General features: G+C 31.9%; 4 protein-coding genes across 4 annotated transcripts; 1 reads left to right on the forward strand and 3 right to left on the reverse strand.

Moving 5' to 3' along the window:
- Positions 1-722: 722 nt before the first annotated feature.
- Positions 723-2,459, reverse strand: LOC18094087 (UDP-glycosyltransferase 73E1). Its single transcript, XM_052453325.1, is given in 2 exon segments — positions 723-1,650; positions 1,652-2,459. Coding segments are annotated over 2 exon segments (1,389 nt in total). The 5' UTR covers positions 2,261-2,459; the 3' UTR covers positions 723-870.
- A 3,758-nt stretch (positions 2,460-6,217) lies between these two features.
- Positions 6,218-8,069, reverse strand: LOC18094088 (bifunctional pinoresinol-lariciresinol reductase 2). The gene is made up of 4 exons (XM_006368253.3): positions 7,518-8,069; positions 7,091-7,331; positions 6,761-6,964; positions 6,218-6,567 (listed from the first exon to the last, which is right to left on the reverse strand). Exons 1-4 carry the CDS (start codon positions 7,848-7,850, stop codon positions 6,404-6,406), a joined length of 942 nt encoding a protein of 313 aa, XP_006368315.3. The 5' UTR covers positions 7,851-8,069; the 3' UTR covers positions 6,218-6,403.
- A 6,882-nt stretch (positions 8,070-14,951) lies between these two features.
- LOC18094089 (isoflavone reductase homolog) lies at positions 14,952-17,053 on the forward strand. Its single transcript, XM_006368254.3, has 4 exons — positions 14,952-15,385; positions 16,053-16,293; positions 16,381-16,584; positions 16,714-17,053. Exons 1-4 carry the CDS (start codon positions 15,056-15,058, stop codon positions 16,875-16,877), a joined length of 939 nt encoding a protein of 312 aa, XP_006368316.1. The 5' UTR covers positions 14,952-15,055; the 3' UTR covers positions 16,878-17,053.
- Positions 17,054-17,348: 295 nt separating this feature from the next.
- On the reverse strand, positions 17,349-20,237 carry LOC18094090 (myb family transcription factor PHL11). Its single transcript, XM_024596027.2, has 6 exons — positions 19,574-20,237; positions 19,042-19,118; positions 18,867-18,930; positions 18,615-18,690; positions 18,009-18,078; positions 17,349-17,877 (listed from the first exon to the last, which is right to left on the reverse strand). The coding sequence occupies exons 1-6, from the start codon at positions 19,722-19,724 to the stop codon at positions 17,467-17,469; spliced, it is 849 nt and encodes a 282-aa protein (XP_024451795.2). The 5' UTR covers positions 19,725-20,237; the 3' UTR covers positions 17,349-17,466.
- Positions 20,238-23,681: the final 3,444 nt, after the last annotated feature.

The raw sequence follows: 23,681 nt of genomic DNA on the forward strand, positions 1-23,681 counted from the left end.
ATGTTATTTTATTATTTTTCTTGTAAAAATATTATTTTTAAAAGATATTTAAATATTATTCAGTGTGATAATATATATATTTTTAATTTTTTTAGACTTATATTTTTTTTTAATTTTACATAAAATTATCTTAGTTTCATGATCCATGTCATGAGTTTGACGAATTCATTCATGTTGATTCATATTAATTTTTTGTATTTTTTATCGTTGAAATTTTTTTAATTTTTTTCTTTAATATTAAATTGATTGAAAACCATTCAGGTTATTTTTAAACTTGTTAAGTCAATCGGATGATATTATGTTGTTACGATAATTATGTATCAAATATATTAAAATATAATTAGTTTTTCTAAATAATTTTTACTATTAAATTGCATATAAACAAACAAAAAAAAACTATATTTATATATTATTAAAAATGTCATATTATCAATTACCTATTTGGCTATTAGGAGAGATGCTAATGAACTGGGAAGTTAACAAATTAATGCTAATTTTATATAATAATAATCTATTTATTGATTTTCGAATTATTTTTTGAAAAATATTGAATAATTGAATATTAGTGGATATTTAAAAAATAAAACATAATATTAGCAATATTTGCTGAACATTCACATGTCTTCAAAAGCAATGCCAACCTTGTTAACAAGTGACAACAAGAGGAAGGGGGTAAATAATCGATAATAAATTGGAAGAACAAGTTACGAGGAATCCAAGTACAAAATTTAACAAGCTTAGTTATAGCTAATTAAAGTTCACTTATCAATTATTTATAGCGTTCAGTATTTAAAAATTTATTTTAACATCAAAATAATAACAAGATTAGCTATAAAAAAAATATTCGAATTTTTTTTAAAACATGCAAAATCAAGCAGGCTTTAATTTCTGGTTAACAAAGGCACTGAAGGAATCGAACGCTGCCTCGGGAGTAGCATTATCAAATATTGACTTCATTCCTACCATCCGATCACGCATCTCTTCATCACCCATTAGTCTCTCCAATCCCTTGACTATATCATCCCTTTTGACCATTTCTGACAAATCATCAGCCACTCTATACCCCACCTTCAGATAATTAACTACAAGCTTGGCATTGTAGTATTGGTCGCCTCTAATGGGCCATGCCAGAACAGGGACCCCACGTCCGACCGCTTCCATCGTGGAATTCCATCCACAGTGTGATAAAAACCCACCCGTTGATTCATGACTCAGTATCATCAATTGTGGTGCCCACCCATATATTATCAAACCTCTATTTCCAACTCTTTTCTGCAAACCCGGATCAGGACGATGGTCCTTGTCGTGTTGAACAACCCAAGTAAACGGTCGGCTCCAATCTTCTAAAGCATCTGCCAGTTGCTTATATTCATCTACGCTGGGACGCACTTCGCTACCAAAAGCAACGTATAGAACTGACCCACGTGGCTTTGTATCCAGCCACTTGATCACTTCTTGCTCCCTCGAATTTTATCCCCCCTCTTGCTCTCCAATCACAGGATCGCCGATCAAACTATATGACGATTGCCAATACTTCTCGGGTAACAGTTGGCCCACGCCCCATGTCGGCATCCCCGTTTGACCCTCCATGTATTTAATAAACGGACCATCAAGATCATCGCACGTGTTAAACATCAAACCCACCGACCCATTCAATTTCTGAGACCCATGGAGGTTTGTCACCCGGTCCTGGTGGGCTGCCTCCACCAGGTATCCGGCCCATCCCGCCTGGGGGCCCAAGTTCTTTTCTTTTGAGATCCCAATAAGTGATGGCCATTTCTTCCGGTAGCCCGGGAACTAGACGGGTCTCACCAGGCTTGACATCATTAGCCTGGACCTTCCACGCACCCCACTCCATGGCAGCAGCACTCGCGCCAAAAGTAAACAACCCAATTACCGGAACACTGAATTTCCGGAAAACTTGTCCCGTCCAGCCCAACTGGAAATCAATGATGGCACAGATTGGCAGGGGCAAATCAGGAACCCCGCACCTGTTGGAGAGGTGGGCACGGAGGTCCTCGGCAGCTTGTTGGCTTAAGAGGTCGCATCCAGGTAATGGTCGAGAAGAGGGTGCGATTTGGGCGATGGTGGTCAGTGGGTTTTGAGCGAAAGTTGGAGGAATGACCGAGGAGAGGGTAGAAGAGAGAACGAGGGTAGTGTGGTAATTGCGTTTATTGAGGAGGTTGCAGAGGTGCATACAGGGGCGGAGATGGCCTTGGCCGGGACCTGTAACAACATAGATATCACGTCCCATTCCCATGTTTTATTTAGTGAAAGCTGTCTTGTTTTGTTTTATTGGGAATCTAGACACCTAATGCATGCTATCGGAGAGGAGAGGAGAGGAGAGGAGAGGCCAGAGCTATGAATGGTGACGGGACTGGAGAGGAATTATTGAGATGTAGACTGTGACTGCAAAGCTCAAAGCCCCCAGATTGCAACTTGTACTTGCCTGCCTAGCTAGCTAATATGAGTGGATTTGATTTTACTATTTAAAAAAATACAAAAAAATATATTTATTTATTATTTGAATTTGGTTTTTTTTATGTTCACAATAACATGTGTGAATTTATCTTTAGGTGTTTATTTTGAAATATCCTTTTATGAAGCAGCAAGCAAATTTGGGTTGGATCCATACAAAGCCACATCAGCACATCAAATATGAGTGATGACTGTGACGTACTTTGAGTTCGTTTTGGAAATGATCAAGAATTGGCCAAACCCAATTAATTTTTACCACCCTCTCAGTCTAATTCCCATTCTTTAAAAATAAGTATTAGGCTATATTATCGGACGTAAATTCCAAATCATTTTCTTATATCCTTTCTTATATCCTATAGTCTTTACCCTTAAATAACAAACTCACATATATTAACTCAGGTTAAATATTTTATGATATTTATATTTTTTTTTAATATAATTAAATTTTTATCTGGAATATCTAAAATACTAGTTAGAATTCTTAGTTACCATAAATTCAAGTAATAATTTCTTTTTTAATTTATCTTATTAATCCTAATAAGCTTGACGAGATGTCTCATGCCACATAACTAAATAAGTATTGTTTTCTCTATAATTAAAATCATCAAAATTCTTATAAATACTTGTTTTGATTGTTATACAATTAAATTAAAATAGATTTCAAAAATGGTTTTGCAGTAACGTGTGGGCATACAAATAGTAACTTAATGATTGAACAATGTATGTATAAAATAAATAATCAGGGTGTGTGCATATGTGTGTTTGCATATTACTCTTTTATTTGATATTAAATGATAAATATTACTTGACTAATGGATACTCAAATGAATAACTAAAATCCATAGAATAGAATATAAATATTAATACTCATTGTCATTTCTAATTACTATACTTAAGCAATCAGCACATGCTTGTGCAAGCAATGTGAGAATTTGTTGCTAACTTAGGTTATTTAAATATACATATATTCTTTTATATTATATTAAATGATAAAAAATAATTGAGTAATGGATACTCGAATAGACATGTAAAACCTAAAGAATATGATATAAATATCTAAATTTTTTTATCTAATTAATAAAATATAGGGTATAGATTTACTAGAAAATTGACGCATAAGTATTGATTGTCATTCCTAACTACGAAACTTAAGTAATCATCATATGTTTGTGCAATTTGAGAATTTACTGCTAATTCAATTTATTTACTATTGAAATTATTTTAAGTTGATCTAAATTATAATTTCATTCACTACAAGATTTAACAGTTTTACCGACGGAATTTTTCCGTCGGTGTAAGACACATATTCCATCGGTAATTATATTACCAACGGAATCAAAGACGGAAATGATCCGTCGGTGAATCGTTCGTCGGTAATGTTTTGTCCGTCGGTAAATCCGTTGGTAATTATTGAAAAACATTTTAAAAAAAATTTATTTTATAAAATTATAAAATAATTAAATTAACATAAATTAACACTGTATAATATATACTCAAAATGCTTGGAAAAAAGAATAAGAAAATCAATTCAAACAAATTTGCAACAAATAAATAAAATAAAAAAATAAATTCAACTAAAAAAATTCATATGAAAAAAATGAAGTTGCAATTGCTAAAAATTTAAAAATCCTATAAATAAATCTACTAAAAATTGATCTCATATGAAAAAAAAATCTCACAACAACATTTATACAATTATTAAGAACAAAAACAATTAAAAATAAAATAAAGAACAAATATAGTGAAAAAAATCATGAAAAAAGAAGAAAAAAGAAAAATCTTACCTTAATGTAGTTGCAAGTGAAGCTAAGGAGAGAAAAAAAATTTCATTAAGCATATTAATTAAAAAAAAAACTAAGAGGATAAAAGAAGAAAGAAGAAGAAGACATACCCAAGCATGGAGGAAAAGAGAAGGAGATGAGGAGAGAAAAGAAGAGAAAGAAATAGATAAGAAATGATATTTTTTACATAAAGTGAAGAAGAAGAAGACATACCTTAATGATGTTTTTTACATATAGTGAAGAAGAAGAAGAAGAAGAAGAAGAAGAAGAAGTAGAAGAACAAGAAGAAGAAGAATAATAATAAGAAACGGGTCTGTCTCTTGTGAAATAAGGGCATTCAGGCTTTTTATTGGGACGCTTTACCGACGGATTTACTGACGGATAATTAAATATTAATATTTTTTAATTATTCCGTCGGTAATTCCATCGGTAATATTTAATTTAAATTTTCAATTTCGTAAATTTTTTTCAGAAACCGCCAAAAAATTACCGATGATTTTTCAATCCGTCGGTGATTTCGTCTGTAATATTTAAATGAAAATTTTAAATTAATTGAATTTTTTCAGAAAACCGCCAAATAACACCGACGACTTTTCAATCCGTCGGTGATTTACTCTTTGGAAAATACCGACGGAATATTCCGTCGGTGATTCCCTTTGTAATTAACATGATGAACAGTGTTCACAATTTACCAACAAATTTACCGACGGAATTTATTCCGTCGGTAATTTTGTTGGTAAAAATGACACGTCATCATTTTTTTTTGCTTTGTTTTAATTTTTTTTCCCACGGTAATTCCCTCGGTATATACCGAGGGAATATTTCCGTCGGTAAAATCCCTCGGAAATTTACCGACGGAAATATTCCCTCGATATTTCCGTTTGTATTTATCAATTTTCTGGTAGTGATTCATATATAAATATCTTAAAATAAATTCTCAAACTAAACAAAAATTGAAAATAATCTTAACATAATACTAGCGAGTAATAAAAGAAATAAAAAATACTTATCTATTTCAGCACGAGCATATATATGGCTAGTAACCTTATAACGCATCTTAAATATATATTATTTTTTTGTTTTTTATTGAATAATACATAATACTCGAGTAATTGATACTCCAAAATAGATACAAGCAATTTAATGAATAAAATATAAATATCTAAGTTTCTTATCTAATTAATAATAAATATTGTATGAGTATAGCAAAAACTTAACCAGCAAATATTATCTCTAATTATCATACTTAAGATATATATATCACCATATGTTTCTGTGAGAATTTATTGCTAACTGAGTTTATTCACTATTAAGATTATTTTAAGTTGATCTAAATTATAATTTTGTTTATATATAACTATTTAAAAATGCTCAAACTAAACAAAATAAATGGAAAATAATTAATTTAACGCAACACTAGCTAAGAATACAAAAAAAAAAAAAAAAACATATTCGGCTCAGCTCATTAAAAACAATGATAATTAAAATCCGATAAGTATTAGAAAATCGCATTTGGTCCCATAAAAAAAATGATAAAGAATATTTTTTTTATTTAAGCTCAATTTTATTTTTAATTCTCTTTCATTTTTATCCTTATCTTCCTTGTATCTATATTTTCTTTTGTAAGTATTGAAAGTTTGCTCATTGAAAAAATTTGTGTCTTCCCTAACCCAAAATCATGTTGCAAGGCCACCATATATGTTAAGATATACACACAAATCACTTGCAACACAGTCAAATTAATAATTTGGGAGAAACTAACTAGCATGTGCTTGGAAATTTTATTAGGTAGTGTTTGTAAATGAGGTATCAGTTTTTTTTAAAAGTATTTTTTATTTTTTAAAATTTATTAAAATAATAATAAAAACATACAAAAACAATTTCTTCTTAAACAGTATTTCTTTAACTTAAAATTGGGAACACAAGTAGCAAGTCGCCTTCTAGCTAGTCACCGTGTCTTCTTTTAAAAAACACAGAACAAAGGTACTTGGCATTAATTATAGCAATAAATTACACAGGTTTCCAATTATGGTAGTTCACTCTTGAAAAGCATGGAAGAAGAAGAAGCAGGCCTTGAGTTTGAAACCTGCTCTCGTCATCTTAAGAAGTAGAAAAACAGAATTACAAATATACAAATTGGAGAATTATAAATAGCGTTTCATGTACTTCTCCACCGTGGTGTACTTGACTTCTGGATAAAGCTCCGAAGCTTCCTCTCCTTCATCACCAATTTCAAAATTTGTAAGGCATCCCTCGTAACAAACATGGTAGTAATGTGTCAATCCAACTTGCTCAGCATAATCTTGTTCTTCATTTTTGTTCATGGACACAAAACAAGCAAGTTGATTAGGCATTAATCATACAAGGATAATTTATTCGAATTATTGATTGTTACCTTTACTTCTATATCTGATGTGTTTTTGTTCATGGACACAAAACAAGCAAGTATATATGATGTGTTTTTTTTACTTTGAAATACATAAAAACAAACAACCCCTCACCTCTCATGCAAGCCAGGAACTCTTCCGAGGAAATTGTAGATTTACGCAGCTCTTTCCCGATGAGTTTCTCCCATATCTGAACTACTTCTCTTTGAGACAGTATGTTGTTGGGTGGCCTAATGTACAATGTCTTGTTCAGGGTCCGAGGGTCATCTACGGTCTTGATAGTGTACATGGCAATGTCATCTTCATCAACATAAATTGCTGTCGAATCAAAGACACGTAGGAAAAGAGATTAGAACGTATTGTTCTAATTTTCAATTAAGCACAAATTACCAGAGAAAAACGATCTAGCTATGTAGTAATTAACCATCCTTAGTATCAAGGTACCTCTTTCTTTTCCGTTTCCCAGTATGGATACATGTTCCCTTGAAGGAATGATGTGCCCAGGTTGACATAAACCTCCAAGAAAGTATCCAGCAAAGCAGTTTGCAGAAACATATGTAAAGGGAATTCCAGCATCTTCAATTGCTTTCCTAACTACCATTTTATCGTCAAATGTAACCCGTCCAGGTTCCATAGCATTCTCCATTTTTGCAGGGTCAGTGCCGAATTCGGAGGGCAAAAATCTCTGCGACACATTTCACCCTTTAATTTAATGTTTGTGCTTAATTATACAACATTAATGATGATTGAGAAGTGGTCAAGCCACAGAGAGAGAAGGAAATTAGGAACGAAGTTGGAAATAACAAAAGATAATACACTACTATCATTAAAGAAAGAACAGGCGATTCATATATTCATATAAGTTATCTACCTTAACATTTCCAGCCTCTTTGATAGCATCAACAAGCTTGAGTTGGAGGAGGATTTGGTGGCTCCTGATATGGACACCGGAAACTGCACAGATAACTACATCAACTAACTTAACCGCGTCGACAAGGCTTCGCTGATCATTAAAGGAACCTTGCACAAGATGGGCTCCTTGCTCCTTGAATGACAGTAACATTTGAACCTTTTCAATATCAACACCTATCTCTGGCCTATACAATACGTATGTTTCATGGCCCTGACCTAAACTTGCCTTCACCAGCCTCTTTCCCAGGTACCCAGTCCCCCCTATAACGAGCACTTTGCTTTTGATCTCCATCTGATTTCTCTCTCTCGCTTATTCTCTCTCTACCTGATCTCTCTCTCGTGGGATGGTACATGACCCTCCCTCATGCCATTATAAAGTAGTAGCCTTGAGTCCAAGCAGATAATGTTTAAACAAACATGGGGTTACCGTTGCTTCCTAGTTTAGCCTGGGAGGAAACTTTTCCTAACAAAAATAATAAAAAAAAAATTCTGCAAGGATTTATTTAATAGTATATAGAGGTTGCTTCTCTTAAAAAATAAGCTAGAGATCTCATATTAACTTGGGATACCCAACAACTCTTTGGTCCCTATCAAACTAGAGGAAAACTTTCCATTTACAGAAGTCCATTCATATTATTATTTTTTAATGAAATATATTAATACGTGTCATCCTTTTGTAGGTGTTCGTTTCAACAGCCAATTGCTATCCTCAATTGACTTGTGCATCTTTGAAATATGCGTTCAATATGCCAAACGAAGGCTTTTCAATGTTGTTTTTATTCCAAGTTAATTAAATGCTGAAGCATATAATTAAAAAAAAATAACATAAATCAACTTGAGTTAACCTGTTAAATTCATGAATTAAATCATAAGACCAAGATAACCCCATAAAAATTAAATATAAATAGATTATGAAGTTCAATTCCCAATCAACTTAATGTTGAAAGATGAAATTGAAAAAAATCATATTAAAAAAAGAAAAAAAATTACCTAAATCAACCAAGGTTATCCCGCCAAACTCATGACCTGAGTCATGAGACCATAGTAATCTCTTAAAAAGCAAACAAAAAAAAAGACCCGATTGAACCTGAGTTATCCTACTAAACTCACGACTCGGGTCATGAGACTGGGATAACCTCATATAAACCAAACTAAAACAAATTATTAAGCACAATTCCTAGTCAAATAATTTTTGAAGAATGAAATTGGAAAAATTCTCAATCTAAAAAATGACATAATAAAATGACCCGAGTAAATACAGGTTAACCCGTAAAACTCGTGATTTAGGTAATGAGACCAAGATAACCTAATAGAAAGTAAAATAAAATAAATCATGAAGTCTAATCCTTGATCAATCTAATATTAAAGAATAAAATTAAAAAATAATTAAAAAAAACTGAGTCAACTGATTAACTTGCTAAATCCGCAACATGAATCCTGAAACTGGAATAACCGCGTAGAAAACAAAGCTCAATAAATCATGATGTTCAATATTTAATAAATTAAATGTTGTAAGATAAAATAAAACAAAAAACATAATTTGTCTTAAAGAAAAAAATCAAAGGCAAAAAGAGAAGAAATTATTGCAATGAATAATATTTTATGATATGGTGCATAATAAATACATCATATCTTTTAATTTTTGAATAAAATAAAATATTAATGAATAATGTGTCTCTCTCTTCGTGTTTATGTTTATATATATATATATTCCTTTTTTTTTAGGTTCATTAATCAACATTTGATATATATATTCCTCTTTTTTTTAGGTTCATTAATCAACATTTGAGCTGAAGGGCAGGCAGCTAACTTGATTATATTCCTAACAATAAAATATATATGTCATATTATTTTCCAAATTAAAAAGTTTTTAATTTCTTATACCTTATTGCCGAATCATGATTATATTAGATATTTAGGCTGTTAAATGTGAATATTGATACGTAGTTTCTTATCCTATACATTAATTGAAAAGAAAATGATATACACCGTTGGCGTTGCTTAATAAGCAATGCCTTGTTATATATTGAATTGTAGAGCAGCTAGCAGTAGCCTTGGCTTAATGACCATACTTTTGTTTTCTTGAGTCTCAAACCTTAACCGTACCGACCACCACAGTATCCACCGCAGTTTTATTTTCCGTCTTCTCGTTTGTACCAAGCATGATTCCCCTCCCACCACCTTTGTGAAGACAATTAAAAGAAACGGCAATATACCGGCGAGCTGTTTCTTTGATTTTGTAGTAATTATTATTTTTTAAAATATTTTTTATTAGAATGTTTTTGCTCCACATATAATTATTCGGTGAACCTACCAATCAATTCATCTGATGACAGCATTTCTCCCCTACTATTATTCTGCCGACTCAGTGATTACATTATTCACATACATCATTATCACTAAAATGGACCTCTTTTTTCAACAACAATCTAGAAAACTCGACAGCAAGAGATCTAGAAGTATTACACGTGGAAGAAAATCTGATCTCGAGAATAGAAATCTGATTATAAACAAGACGGTTGGTTCAACTACAAATGGAGGAAAAATTAAAGAGCCCATTTTCTAGAACTAGAAAAACACTAGATCAAATACTTGTCAGAAAGATTCAATGATTCTGCTTGGAAAAAACAGAAGAGTATGACCGACTTAACTTTCCTCGGTTTCACATGTAGAAGATCACCAACTACGTTCTTACCTGGTCCCCGACAGTTGATAGCAATTTTTTTTTTTTTTTTACAATGTTATTAAACTTGATTAAATCAGTCAATCTTTAAATCTCTAGATTTAGATCTTTGTCTAACTTAATTTTTTTAATTAAATCACGCAAAAACTAGCTGATTTAAGTCAATCGATATCATGGATCCAAATGCAACATTAATAATTAAAAAAAACATGACTTAACTTTTAAAAAAACTTTAAGATGATAATTTTTTAAAAAAATAATTGAGACAATTACAGATTGGATTGATCTCGGTCCCCTGTGATCCTGGTCATGAACTCTATTGATTAAATAACTTTTTTATAATTTTTTTATTTAATTATAAGATAAAAATAGATGCTCATAAAAATTGTGCACCGACTTGAAATAGGCACTTATTTGAGATAACGATAATCTTATAGAAAGCAAACAAAAATAAACCATGCAGTCTATTTCACAACCAATTCAATATTAAAGGATAACATTGAAAACAAAATCAAATTAAAAACAATTAAAGGACCAAAAACAAAAACAATCATATATGGTTAGTGGGTAAGCTCGTCAAACCTATGAATTAGGTAGCCCAAGCTAGCACGCTAAATCTATAAATCAGGTTATGGGCTCCACTGAGATTATAATATGTTTTTTAAACTATTTTTTTTATTTAACTATATGATAACAAAAATAAACAATTATAAAATCAAACATCAACCAAACATCGAGATTTTTTTTAAGACCATGATAACCTCATAGAAAGCGAAACGAAACCAAGGCCCCGTTTGTTTGCTAGAAAGTAGTTTCCTTTTGGAAAATGGTTTTCTTGAAAAATGAATTTCTAGAAAGTGAATTATTTTTTAATGTTTGGTAGTATCATGAAAAATAAGTTGGAAAATACTTTCCAGTGTTTGGTTATGTCATGGAAAATGAGCTAGAAAATAAATTGTTAATATTTTTTCAAGTTTATTAAAATAATGAGGAACAAATCTTACAAATTAAAAGGTTAAATGAGAATAAAATTGAAAAAAAATCTAATTTTATAAATTATCTCAAATAAAATAAATAATAATTAAAATAATAGAGATCAAATCTAACAGATAAAAAAGTTGAAAGATGATGAAATTAAAAAAATTACAATTTCATAAATTATTTCAAATAAAATAAATAACAATAAAAAAATAAGGACCAAATCTGATAAAGAAAAAATTTCAATTAAGAAAATGATAAGAGAAAAACAACTAACAATCATAAAAATAAGGATCAAAGTTGATATAAAAATCAAATTAAATCAAATTCTAAGGGATGAAATTGAAGAAAAAAAATAGCAATCAAAAGTTTGAGGACTAAATTTGATATAATCAGCAAATAACATGGGATTTCTAAATTTTTCATAACTTCTAAAAAGTGTTTTCCGTCCAAAATAAAAGGAAAATACTTTTCTGAAACCAATATAAATTTTTCTTTGACTGCAAAATATTTTATGTTGACCAACTTTCCTAGTGATAAACAAATGCAGGAAAGTTTGGAAAGTAGTTTTTAAAAAATAATTTTCCATAAAACAAACAGGATCCAATTATAAAATTGAATTTTTAATTAACCAAACAATAAAATATAAAGATAAAATTTAAAAAAAGAGTTAAATTTATCATGCCCATAAACTAGATCAAACAACCAAACATGTTAATAGGTTCATTAACTTTATAAAATTTAATAATACTTTTCTTTTAAACTACTGCTAAATAACAAATTTAGAAAAAAAAAACATAGTAAAAATTCAATAACAAAAAAAAAATTCAAAACACACTGTGAATTAGAATATACAGTGTAATGAATATGGGCAAACCCTTTAGTTTTTGTTAATAATTAATATTGGTTCTTGTAGCGCTAAGAAACAAGGTGACCATTTATATATTCAACACAAAGTGTCTGAAACTTTGTCAACAAAACCTTATAAAATCCTGCGTTGCTCCTTTTCCCGTCATGTGGGAACACAAAATAATACATACGAGATGATATAAAATAAATATATTTAATAGTGTTATAATTATAAATTAGTGCTAGATAATTAATAGAAACTAAAGATATGATGGAGCAAATATTTCATAACAAAAAAAAAAATTATGTTAGTGATAAAAAACTTAGAGACTGAACAAAATAATTTGTAGCAATCTACAGTGTTTTGTGAGGAAAGATACAGTGCTTTCACCATATGATTTAGCTTTTCTGTTAATAAAAAACAAAAAAAAAAACATTGAAAAAAATACAAAAATACAAAAAAAATATATAAAAAAATGAACGCACTGTGAATTATTATAGTTATCCACGGTGCATTTTGGTGTGGGAAACACCCTCCTCTTTAATTGGCCATCTACGTTCTAGAATTTCTTTATCTAATGTCATATATAATTCTTGAGCGTTCCAATTTTGTAGGATGTTAGAGGTGAAAATTTGATTGATAACTTGTTGAAATTTAAAAAGTTAGTATAAACCTCTCTCTCTCTCTCTTTTAATCCAAAACAATAGTAATGTTCTATTTAAAGCTTTATAGCAAAAACTTTCTTTCGATCTAATAGGAGGCGTAAGTTATATCAGATTAAATTTTTTAAATTTTTTTATTTTATTAAAAATATTTTTAGCAATTTTAAAGTGTTTTTCTTATATTAAAATGAAATTTGAGGAATCCACGGTACAACGCATGGAGAGGATCGCCATCTACAAGTATTACACATGGAAGAAAATCTGACCTCGAGAATACTTTTCATTTTCTAGAACTAGCTAGATCATATACTTTTCAGAAATATTCAATGATTCTGCTTGGAAAAATCAGGAGAGTAACTTTCCTCGGTTTCACATGGAGAGGATCACCGTCTACGTACTTACCTGATCCCTGACAGTTGAGAGTAAGTGCTTAACTTGTCTCTCACCGATCTATAATATAGCAAATATACTTGCTTAACTTCTCCGGCGCCACGCCAAATCTTTTTTCAAATGTAAAAATATATTAAAAGTATAAAAAATATTTCTTAACAATATCATTAAATTAAATTTCATCAAGTAAGTTAATTTTAATTATCTTGAATTTTCAACTCCCCTTTAGTTTTTTTTTTTTTTTGTTAATAATTAATATTGGTTTCTAGTAGCGAGCGCTAAGAAACAAGGTGTGTTTGTAGATAGTGGACGACCATTTCTTCTAGTGAAAGTACGAACGGATCAAGAATCATGTGCCTATTCAATTCAATACACAAAGTGTCTGAAACTTTGTCAACTAAACCTTGTAAAATTCTGCATTGCTCCTTTTCCTGTCATGAGGGAACAAGCAAAATATCATGAAATAAACATCGCGTACTTATATTTAATCAATTAATTTAATTTAATTAAAAAATAAAAATTCTTTAATCAAAGCTACATTTAACAAAAAAACAACAATTAAAAAAACTCGAGTTAACCCGGCTCATTTTTAAAATTAGTGAAAAATCATATAGAAAGCAAAAAAAAAAAATAGAACTCAATATCTAATTAAATAAATGTTGAAAGATCAAACTGAAAAAAAAAACACGAGTTAAAAAAAATATAAACCTAGAAAAATCGATTAAACCTGAATTAATCTCTCAAATTAATTCACAGCTATAAAATTCTAAATTCAAACTTAAAAAAAAAAAAAATTTACTCCCACTCAATTTAAGATTTACGGTGTCCACTCCACTTAATAAACATTAACAAAAACATAAAAAGTATGGCAAAAATATCATGGAAGCACAGTGCCACCCACACACGGATTAATGTGATTCGCAAAGTGCTTCTTTTTTTTTCTTCTGCTTTGAGAGTTTTTCCATTTCAGTCACCAAGTTATTATTCTTTTTTAATTTAGTCCTTTAGCATTGTGTTAATGAGAAATTAGGCTCAATTCCCCCCCCCCCTTTTCTGAGAATGGAATGATCTGACATTAATTTCAATTAGAAAGGGTCTCTAATTCCTCATCACTAATAAAAACACAATAAATTAGCATGGCCAAGGTTTTTTTCTAGTGAGATGGTTACACACGCGAACATATGAATCTGGTCGTCGTCTAAATTAGATGGCAACAAATTAAAGAAATCATGGATATTCCTCATGCCCCCCCGCCCCTTTGTCTAATCAATTTCTAACCACAGGTCACTTTTCATAATTATAAAAACCATAGCTTACCATTTGCTAGCTTAGTGCTGATGCTTAAATAAATATTTCACGTTCTTGTCAGCTTTATCTCGTTTGACAAGGGATCAGACTATAGCTTTTGAAAGGAAAAAAATCAATCAGGATGATTAATAATTAAGCTAATTAACTAGACACACCACAGATCACCGTACCTAAATGGCCTGATTACTGGCTAATGCACGGCTTCCTTTCTCTTTTTTCTCGACAGAAACATGACAACTTAGTTACGTTAAGATTACATCACCGAGATTTGACAAATAAAGCGCTTGCAGAGGTTACTTATGAAAGTCCGTGCGAGAACAGACGTTGAATAGATTGGAAAAGAACTTTTAACAAACGCCATTCAACGCGAATATTTTTGTCAACTAGTTAACCCGTCTGGCTCCTCTCTGAACCCCCGGTGAATGAATTTTCCTAACCTGCTAAACCATTGACAATTTCAAGTGACCGATTCAATAGTATCTTGTGCTACAAAAGAATAAAATAAAATAAAATAAAACGACCGTCAAGATATAAATTAATTAACAAAATCACGACGAAGCCTTTTGCAGAATCTTTTATATAAGGCATGGTTCTATGACTCTCGAAACAATCAAAACAAGAGAGTCATGGCAAAGAGCAAGGTTCTTGTTGTTGGGGCTACTGGGTATATCGGTAAGAGAATTGTGAAGGCAAGCATAGACCAAGGCCATATAACCTACGTCCTTCAACGTCCTGAGACAGGCCTTGACATTGATAAGCTACAGCTGCTATTGTCATTTAAAAAGCAAGGAGCTCGCCTTGTTGAGGGTTCATTTTCCGATCAGCAAAGCCTTGTGGAGGCAGTGAAGAAGGTTGATGTTGTCATTTGCACCATGTCCGGGGTGCATTTTAAGAGCCACAACATTTTGATGCAGCTCAAGCTCGTGGATGCCATCAAAGAAGCAGGAAACGTGAAGGTACTTGAATATTCATGATAATTCAGTTTGTACTCTAAGCTCTTAATGGCTATCTCTGCATATTTTTTTTCTCCTCCTTCGGGCTATCCTGCATGCAAGTGATGCCGTTCAAAGTTAGCTATTAGTTTTTAACATGGAGGTGTTTCGTTGTTGTTGTTAAAACTGGTAGCTAGCAAGAAGCACTCTGGAATACTGAATAATGGCTCCACATAATTTAACCCTTTCCTGAGATAACATTAGAAACAATAGCATATGACCTAGTTAATTACCTTCTGGCGATGATCTAATCGCTTAAAATAAGATAGCGGTGGAACTCCACCATTTAAAGCGAAACAAAGCATGATATGCCTGATCACTTTAGTCGTTGTATTATAATCTATTTGCTTATGGCAAAGGCCCAAATTAAAGGCTTGTGCAATATACTTTCCACTTTAAAACAATATCCTAATTAAGTTCATTTAAGTGACTACTTCTACCCATTGGCCACTTTAGGATATTAATTAATAATGACGATCAAATTGTAGGTTTCTTAAGGATTTCTAACCAAAATAACAATAAGTTAATGTAAGATAACATAAAAAATCATTGTCACGCATGCTTAATTTTGTATTATCTTACTAGGGTACTAATTAAGAAGTCTAAACATACTTCTATTGAGTTGTGGCAGCGTTTCTTGCCTTCGGAATTTGGTATGGACCCAGCAAGAATGGAGCATGCACTAGCACCAGGAAGAGAAACATTTGATCAGAAAATGATAGTAAGAAAGGCAATTGAGGATGCTAAGATCCCCTTCACTTATGTATCCGCTAGCTGCTTTGCGGGTTACTTTGTTGGCAACCTCTCTCAGCTTGAGACCCTAACCCCTCCAAAAGATAAAGTTTGTCTCTATGGAGATGGAAATGTTAAGGGTAGGTGGTAGTGAGGAGAAAGAAACCCTTAATCCTATTTGGTTGTGGTTTGTACTGAATAATGCTATATGTTGTTTTGTTGTTTAGCTGTTTATATGGATGAAGATGATATTGCAACATACACAATCAAAGCAATAGATGATCCTCGAGCATTGAACAAAACGTTGTACCTAAGGCCACCAGAAAACATTCTCTCACAAAGACAGTTAGTTGAGATCTGGGAGAAACTCAGTGGAAAGAAACTAGAAAAGATCATCATTTCTGGAGAAGACTTCCTAGCTTCCATGAAAGGTACATATGAGGGCTAACCAAAAAAATGATCGATCCAATATCATTTATGTACATCACTCTTTTTCATCTTTTTTTTCATTGTTTGCCTTGGTTATATTGGTTGATTAAATTTATTTATGTATGTGGCAGACAAGGATTATGCAGCAAAGGCAGGAATGGGGCATTTCTATCATATTTGCTACGAAGGTAGTTTGACAAATTTTGAAATAGGAGAAGATGGAGAAGAAGCTTCGAACCTTTATCCAGAAGTGAAATACACTCGCATGGATGAATATCTGAATATCTTTGTTTAAAATGTAACCCACATCCTACAGCAGCAGTATAATGAATATCTGAAAATCTTCTTCTTGCTTGCTTTTTTTGTCCTCCTGCTCTATTAACGTTTTGTATCATCAGAATGATATATATCAAGAACAAATTGTGTGGAATGTTTTAATGAAACGATTAGTGGGCTAATCAATTAATATTACTGCTCTTTTATTCCGTAGTGATTTATCTTGAATGCCTATATGCTTGCTAATTTGGGGCCTGGCCTTGAGTATTATTGACCTTAAAGCTTCTTTCGAAGATTAAGGCTTCTATCCTTAACGAAAAAGGAGGCCTAGCATCTGGTATAACAGGGCCTGGCTGCTTAGGCCATGATGACAAGTCTTAAGAAGACAGAGGGGCCTAGCTCCGACTTGAGTGTTCTGTACAAATGTAACCTGGTGATTTACGTGAATGCAGTTCTCAGAGCTTCAGAAAAATGAACCATACACAACAAATTGTAAATAGAGGATCTGTCAAGTTTATAACATAATTTATAAGCAGCTTTTTAGGGTCACACTATAAGGAGTTGCAAAATGTTTGTTATGGAAGTAATTACTAAATATTACCACTAATTTATCTCCTATATGAAAGCATTTTGAGTTCTAACTCAGATCCATTTGCAGCAACAAAATCATAGGTACCCTTGGTGTTTAAGTCAAAATGTATGGAATCTCCTTGAAGGTGGTGCTTCACATCTTTAGTTTCCTGTGTCTGTCCCTCTCTATCGATATGGATAGCCGAACCATTTGTCCTGATATTGACACCTTTCAAATCAGTGATGCATGGTTTCCTATCTTCTGCATTCAAATTCTCAATGAGACTAGATATAGCCAAATTGAAGCCTGTTAATTGAGCTCTTGTAGCTTCTAAATTCCCATTTCCGTCGTCATTCAAGTTCTGTGAGAGGCTCTTCTGGGCTTTCTCCAGTATGGACTGCAAGTACTTCCCTTGTGCCTCTATTCTCATCTGCAGCTTCTGCTGTACCTGTTGTAGAGAAGATCATCAAACTAGAAATTTGAGAATGACCTGGCTAAGTTTAGTGATATTCTAGGAGCAACTACCAAAATAAAGAAACAAAGACAGAGAGAGGGCAAACTCTTATGTGAAAGTTATACCTCAAGCTGTTCTTGTAATGTTTTCTGTACTTCAATCTGACTGTCCAATGCCTCTGCAACTGGGATTTCTCTGTTTCGAGCATACATCAATTAGTACCAACATTGAAATTTGCGAATAAACACGTTTCGCCACTATACTCTTGTTTTTTTTAATGATTTTTGCCTCGATACAAAACTTTTTATGGATTTTGTTGTTTAACTCGTTATTGCTTTAAGGACTGTACCATCCATCCAACTCCGTTAGTTGAGTGGTCATTAACTCTAGAAAATAACATGAGGAACTTTTAAAAAGAGACCAAAAAAAGAATAAAAAAAAGAAGAAAGAATCACATTTTCTTAAATTAAAAGAACCTAATTCATTAAAAAAACATTTCAGTTTCTTCCTTTTATAAGATTTTCTTTTCAAGGACAATCCTTAATGGAATTACTAGTTAAGGGGCATAATCCATAAAAATCTCTGTACAAGGGCAAAAACAAAAACACTTGTAGATAGAAATAAGCAATGTTCAAGGAACCAGTTAAGGGCCTGAGACATCCAGAAAAAAACATGTTTTTTTCTCTCACAGAAACTACATGTAAATACAGAAGAATGATGGCGGAGCATACCCTTGTTCTTTATCCATTCTTGGTGAACTGGTACTTGTCGCTGAGGAACCATGACTGAAGTTTACATATGAAGCCCCTAGAAGTCAATTGAAGTGGGTAAGTCGCGAGACTAATAATACACAGAACTAATTGACTATGCAAATTCTTGTAAGAACTTTATAAGCTAAAATGGGATCAAGTGCCAATTTTTCAAGCTGAAACCAGTTATTTGTGTTGAAAATGGAATAATAAGAAAAGCACTGATGAACCAACCTCTGCTCTCCCTGCTTTGTTCTGAAATGTTCTGTCTCCGAGCCTGGTGCCCTAGTCTGTATTTCTGCAGATAAATAAGCCAGCATATTTACATAGTCATAATTCAAAGGCAAAAGGAAAAGAAATAGAACAAGCATCAGTGATGTGAGCAGCATTAGTTATGTTAAAACTGTACCTGTAAATGACTCTTTAAGTGGTACAATGTCAAACCCTTTAATCCCATTAACCTCAATACTGACTTTGGAGTTGCCTCTGAAAATAAATCCAGTCTATATAATTAGATTAACTACGAGATTAAAGAGAAAACATTCAAATGTAGACTCAAGTTGATTAAGTTCATACAAATATTAAGAAGAATTCGATAGTAATAGACCAGATATATGAACTGTATTGTCATTATCGTGTTTCAAGTGCCAACGGCATTGCTATAGTCAAGGCAGAGCCTGTGTCTTTCTATCACTGGGAGCAGTTATTTCTGATATAGTTTCTGTAAAATCGAGTCAAGACCAAGGAAAAAATTTGCACCAGCTCTAATCATATTTCCTGGAAGATTCCAAATGAGCTAAGCGTGCAAAAATGGCTATTTCAATTAATATGGGCAACTGAATCAAGCAAATCATCAATCTTGCAAATCCCTCCTAGCTAGCTAGAAATTAAATAAAGTTTAAACAAGAAAAAAAGAGATGATGAATTTAGAGTGAACTTACTGTCAGGGCCACCAAGCTTGGTGACAGCATCAACAAAACGATCATGAAGATCAGCAGTCCATCTAAGTCTTGGCTTAGGGTCTCTTGTCATCATCACCATCCCATTCTCGTATGGATAATTCCCTCCCCCACCAAATGTTGTTCTCTCCATGTATAACACCCAAAATCTCCCACAAAAAGTATCTTTTCTACTTCACTGGCTGGAGAATAGAAGTCTTCAAGCAGCTTTTTTGCTTCTGCTCTTTCTAAAACTCTTTCTTTCCCAGAACATAAGAAGACCCAAAAGTGAAAAAGGAAGAGAAGGCTATCAAGAAAGTAAAAAAGAGAGTCGAGAGGATTTGTTTATGTGGAGCAATTCTTTGCAAGAAGAAGGGACCAAAATTCAACAAGTGTGCATAGTAATGGAGAAAAAACAAATACAAACAAGTGTATACAAGTGCTTATATAGATTTTTTTTTTTTTTTACTGGTTATTTGAACAACAACATGGAGTTCTTGTTTGATTGAGGAAGGGAAAAAATAACATTAAAATAAATATTTTATTAAAAAATTATAGATTGAAGTGATATCATTGATTGAATATTTATAAGCTAAGCTTATATAGCTTGCAATATTTGATGTTGAGAGATATATTAGTAACATATTTTTAAATTTTTGGATGTGAGATTTCATGTTATTTGATTGAAAAATTCTTTTATTTACAAAAACAGAAGAGTAAAATAATATATAAGTGAATGGACATGCTGAGGAAAGCTCGGCGAGGAATCTGAAGCAACATGGCTGAAGAAATTTAGAATTGGAACACATGTTAACGTTGTCATATTCATGTGTACATCAACACGCCATAATAACCGCCGGATGTATCTTAGGAAAACATCTAGATGATCAAACGGTGAAAGGGTCACTGAGACCGAGCGAAGGACAAGAGCAAAGTATAGATTTATGCCACGTAGGATCCAGCGTGGAATATTCGCCGGCGGAGAAGATGGAAGGAATATTCGTCGCGTCACGTGGAGGGGCCGCAGGAAGTGTAGGTGGGGACAAGATAGGGACCATATAATGCTGATTGAAACGACGGTGTTTGACATGTGGGCGGTGGTCCAGTTCATGAATCAGCCACGTTTCGAAGTCCCCGTGAGGGACGGTGAGGGCTGGAATGCTTGAAGCTTCAAGTTGAGAATTAGTGACTACCAGGTAATTAATTATCCACGTATGTCTTTTGTTGGTTTAATCTTTTAAAAAGTATAAAATAATAATTAGATGTTGCTAATATTTTTTAGTGGAAAATGACTGTTGATTTTGTAAGTTTAAAAGTAATTTAAACAACATGTAAAAATATAGTTTAACTAAAATAATTTTAAGATGATATTTTTTTAATATTAAAATAATAATATATTAGATTAACTTGGATTAACTTAAGTTAACATATAAAATTTATGATCTGTGTTATGAAATTATGATAACCCCATGAAAAACAAATCAAAATAAGTTACGAAATATAATTCTTAATTAACTCAATGTTAAAAAATAAAATTGATAAAAAAAAGACCTGAAAAAACGACCTGAGTTAACCTATCAAACTTGCGATCCAGGTTATAAGACCGAGATAATCTTATGGAAAAAAAAATTAAAACAAATTACGAATTTCAATCCTCAATATTGAACGATATAATTAAAAAAAAAGTATAAAAACAGTCCAAATTAATCTTTCAAATTCATGAACCATGTCATCAGAATGAGATAACCTCATAGAAAAAAAATGACTTAATTTAACACGGGTAAACCAATCAAATCCATGAATTTAGTCATGAGACTAAGATAACCTTCTACAATAAAAATCCCACCCCTTTAGTTTATAATTGATTAATTAATCAATGTCGCTCATAAAGACCAAACTAGTGATATTATTGAACCCATCACAAATTTGCAGCCGTTGGTACATTGGGGTAGGTGTTTATGTTGCTGCTACAAGGATGAGTAAGATTTCACTTCTTCTTCTGAATTAGACATAATATGATCTGTCACGTATAAATTATTAATAAAGCTTTTTATTAAAAAAAAAGGTCAACGCTAATTTTTTTTTTAAAATTAACCATCAACTTGTTTAATAGAATAAAATCTAAACCATTGAAATCAAATGCAAAGCTACAACAAGATATGAGGAGGCTACGACTCCGGAGTTTAAATAATAAAAATCGAACAATATATATATATATATATATATATATATATATATATATATATATATATATATATTGAGTGGCATGTACTGAATTGAAATTATTTACGTGTTTTTATAATCCAAATATATAAGAATCTTATTAGTGACTAAAAATCTATAATCTAAGATAATAATTAATATGATTTGAAGTTTATTTAATGCTTTCTTAATAATGCATGCACACACACGTATACTATTAATATATAAATCAATTTAATTTGAATTGTCAAACTTTTATTTTAACGATTTTAAACACTACACTTCATTTAATAAAATAATTATATAGACATGATATTTGATGTAACCTTTTTCATTCATAAATATATCTCAGCTTCTTCTCAATATAAGAAATTATTCGTTAATCAATCATGCGCTTTAATTATAATCTATCGCCCGACGGACATGGATTATTTAAATTAATAGTTTGGGTTTTACTGGTATATATAATCTATTGTGTTGTTATATTCCTAACAACTTGAAAAGAGTCCGATCCATTTATAATGATCAAATTAATCTTATTAATTATTTTTTAAAGCATGGTTATGATAGAATCATAAAATGTGAGTGACTTGATGATGTATATATAAAGATCACTTCTTCTTTTTAATCACGAGTATACAGACCGCATTAATTTCTCCTAATAAGCATATATGAGTTAATTAACTAGTTTTTCAGCGTGTTAAATAATCATTTTATTTAATACATTAAACTGTTTGGTAAATCATTAATACATGATTAATATAATTTTTTCTTTTTTTCTTTTTAAAGTAGAAATTTTTCGGATTTAAAACTTGTATGTACTTACACTAATTTATATTTATTTTTTATCAAATAAAAAGATGAAGAGAAAATTTAAACTCATGATTATTCGATTAACGAAACTCTAATATTATACTAAAAGATTATTTTAATCAATAATTTAAACTATTAATTAAATATCAACATTAACTGCATCCGTACGAAACAGTTTTGCTCTCACCCATGTTTTCGGGTTAAAATATAATTATAAAACGTGTCCGACTCCGACAGTGAAGGTGAATGGTCGTGGATTAGGTACTTTGTTTCGTGGAAAGAGAAGCATTCCTTTCGTGTGCATGAAAAGCTGTCTAGTGATGAATCTATCTCCGGCTCCGCCCTTCCTTTCTTCATATTCTCTTTTTCACACTTTTGTTTTTTCCTGTTTGTAAATTATAACTTCTTCATTTTGTTTTTTGTTTTTTAAATAAAATAAAAGTAATTAAGATGTTGGCTTGTTTGAAGGTAAGAACACCCCAAATATTATATTGTTTCAATTTAGCCCCCAAACAGATTTTATTTTTTTTATTAATTCTTGATATCATACTATAGCAAGCCTTCTCTAATCAACTTTATTGCTTTCAAATAAAAGGCCTTTATATCCACTCCTCAGAATGATTCGTCCTTTATAATTCGGTGCCTTGTAAGTCTACTAATACCTTGCCAAAACACCCTTGACATTTCAGCCTTTCTGCCTTAGCCACCCATAGAATAAATCTTTCTATAGGTACCACTGTCAATTAACATTGCTGCTTCATGATGTCCCGTTTTTTATGCCATTCGCATAGTTCTTGGGGCGGAACATCCTGTGAATGCGTGCAATGTGATTTCAGGTTCAATCCTAGGTTCTTGTGCCACCACTACATCTCCATCTTGGTTATCCTCTGATACTTGTTGATCCTGGTATCCATCAATCACATCTCCAACTGAGGTTTTCTGCTTCTATGCCTAACTGTGAAACGTTCATTGCAATGGAAACATAGGCCTTGTGCTCTCCTCCTTTTCATTTCCTCCCATGATAATCGCCTGATTGGAGTAGCAGGCGTTATGGTGCCTTCACGAGTTGTTGGAGGAAAAGCTATAGGAACTTGTG

Source organism: Populus trichocarpa, chromosome 1 (assembly GCF_000002775.5).
Source record: "Populus trichocarpa isolate Nisqually-1 chromosome 1, P.trichocarpa_v4.1, whole genome shotgun sequence".
NCBI lineage: Eukaryota > Viridiplantae > Streptophyta > Magnoliopsida > Malpighiales > Salicaceae > Populus > Populus trichocarpa.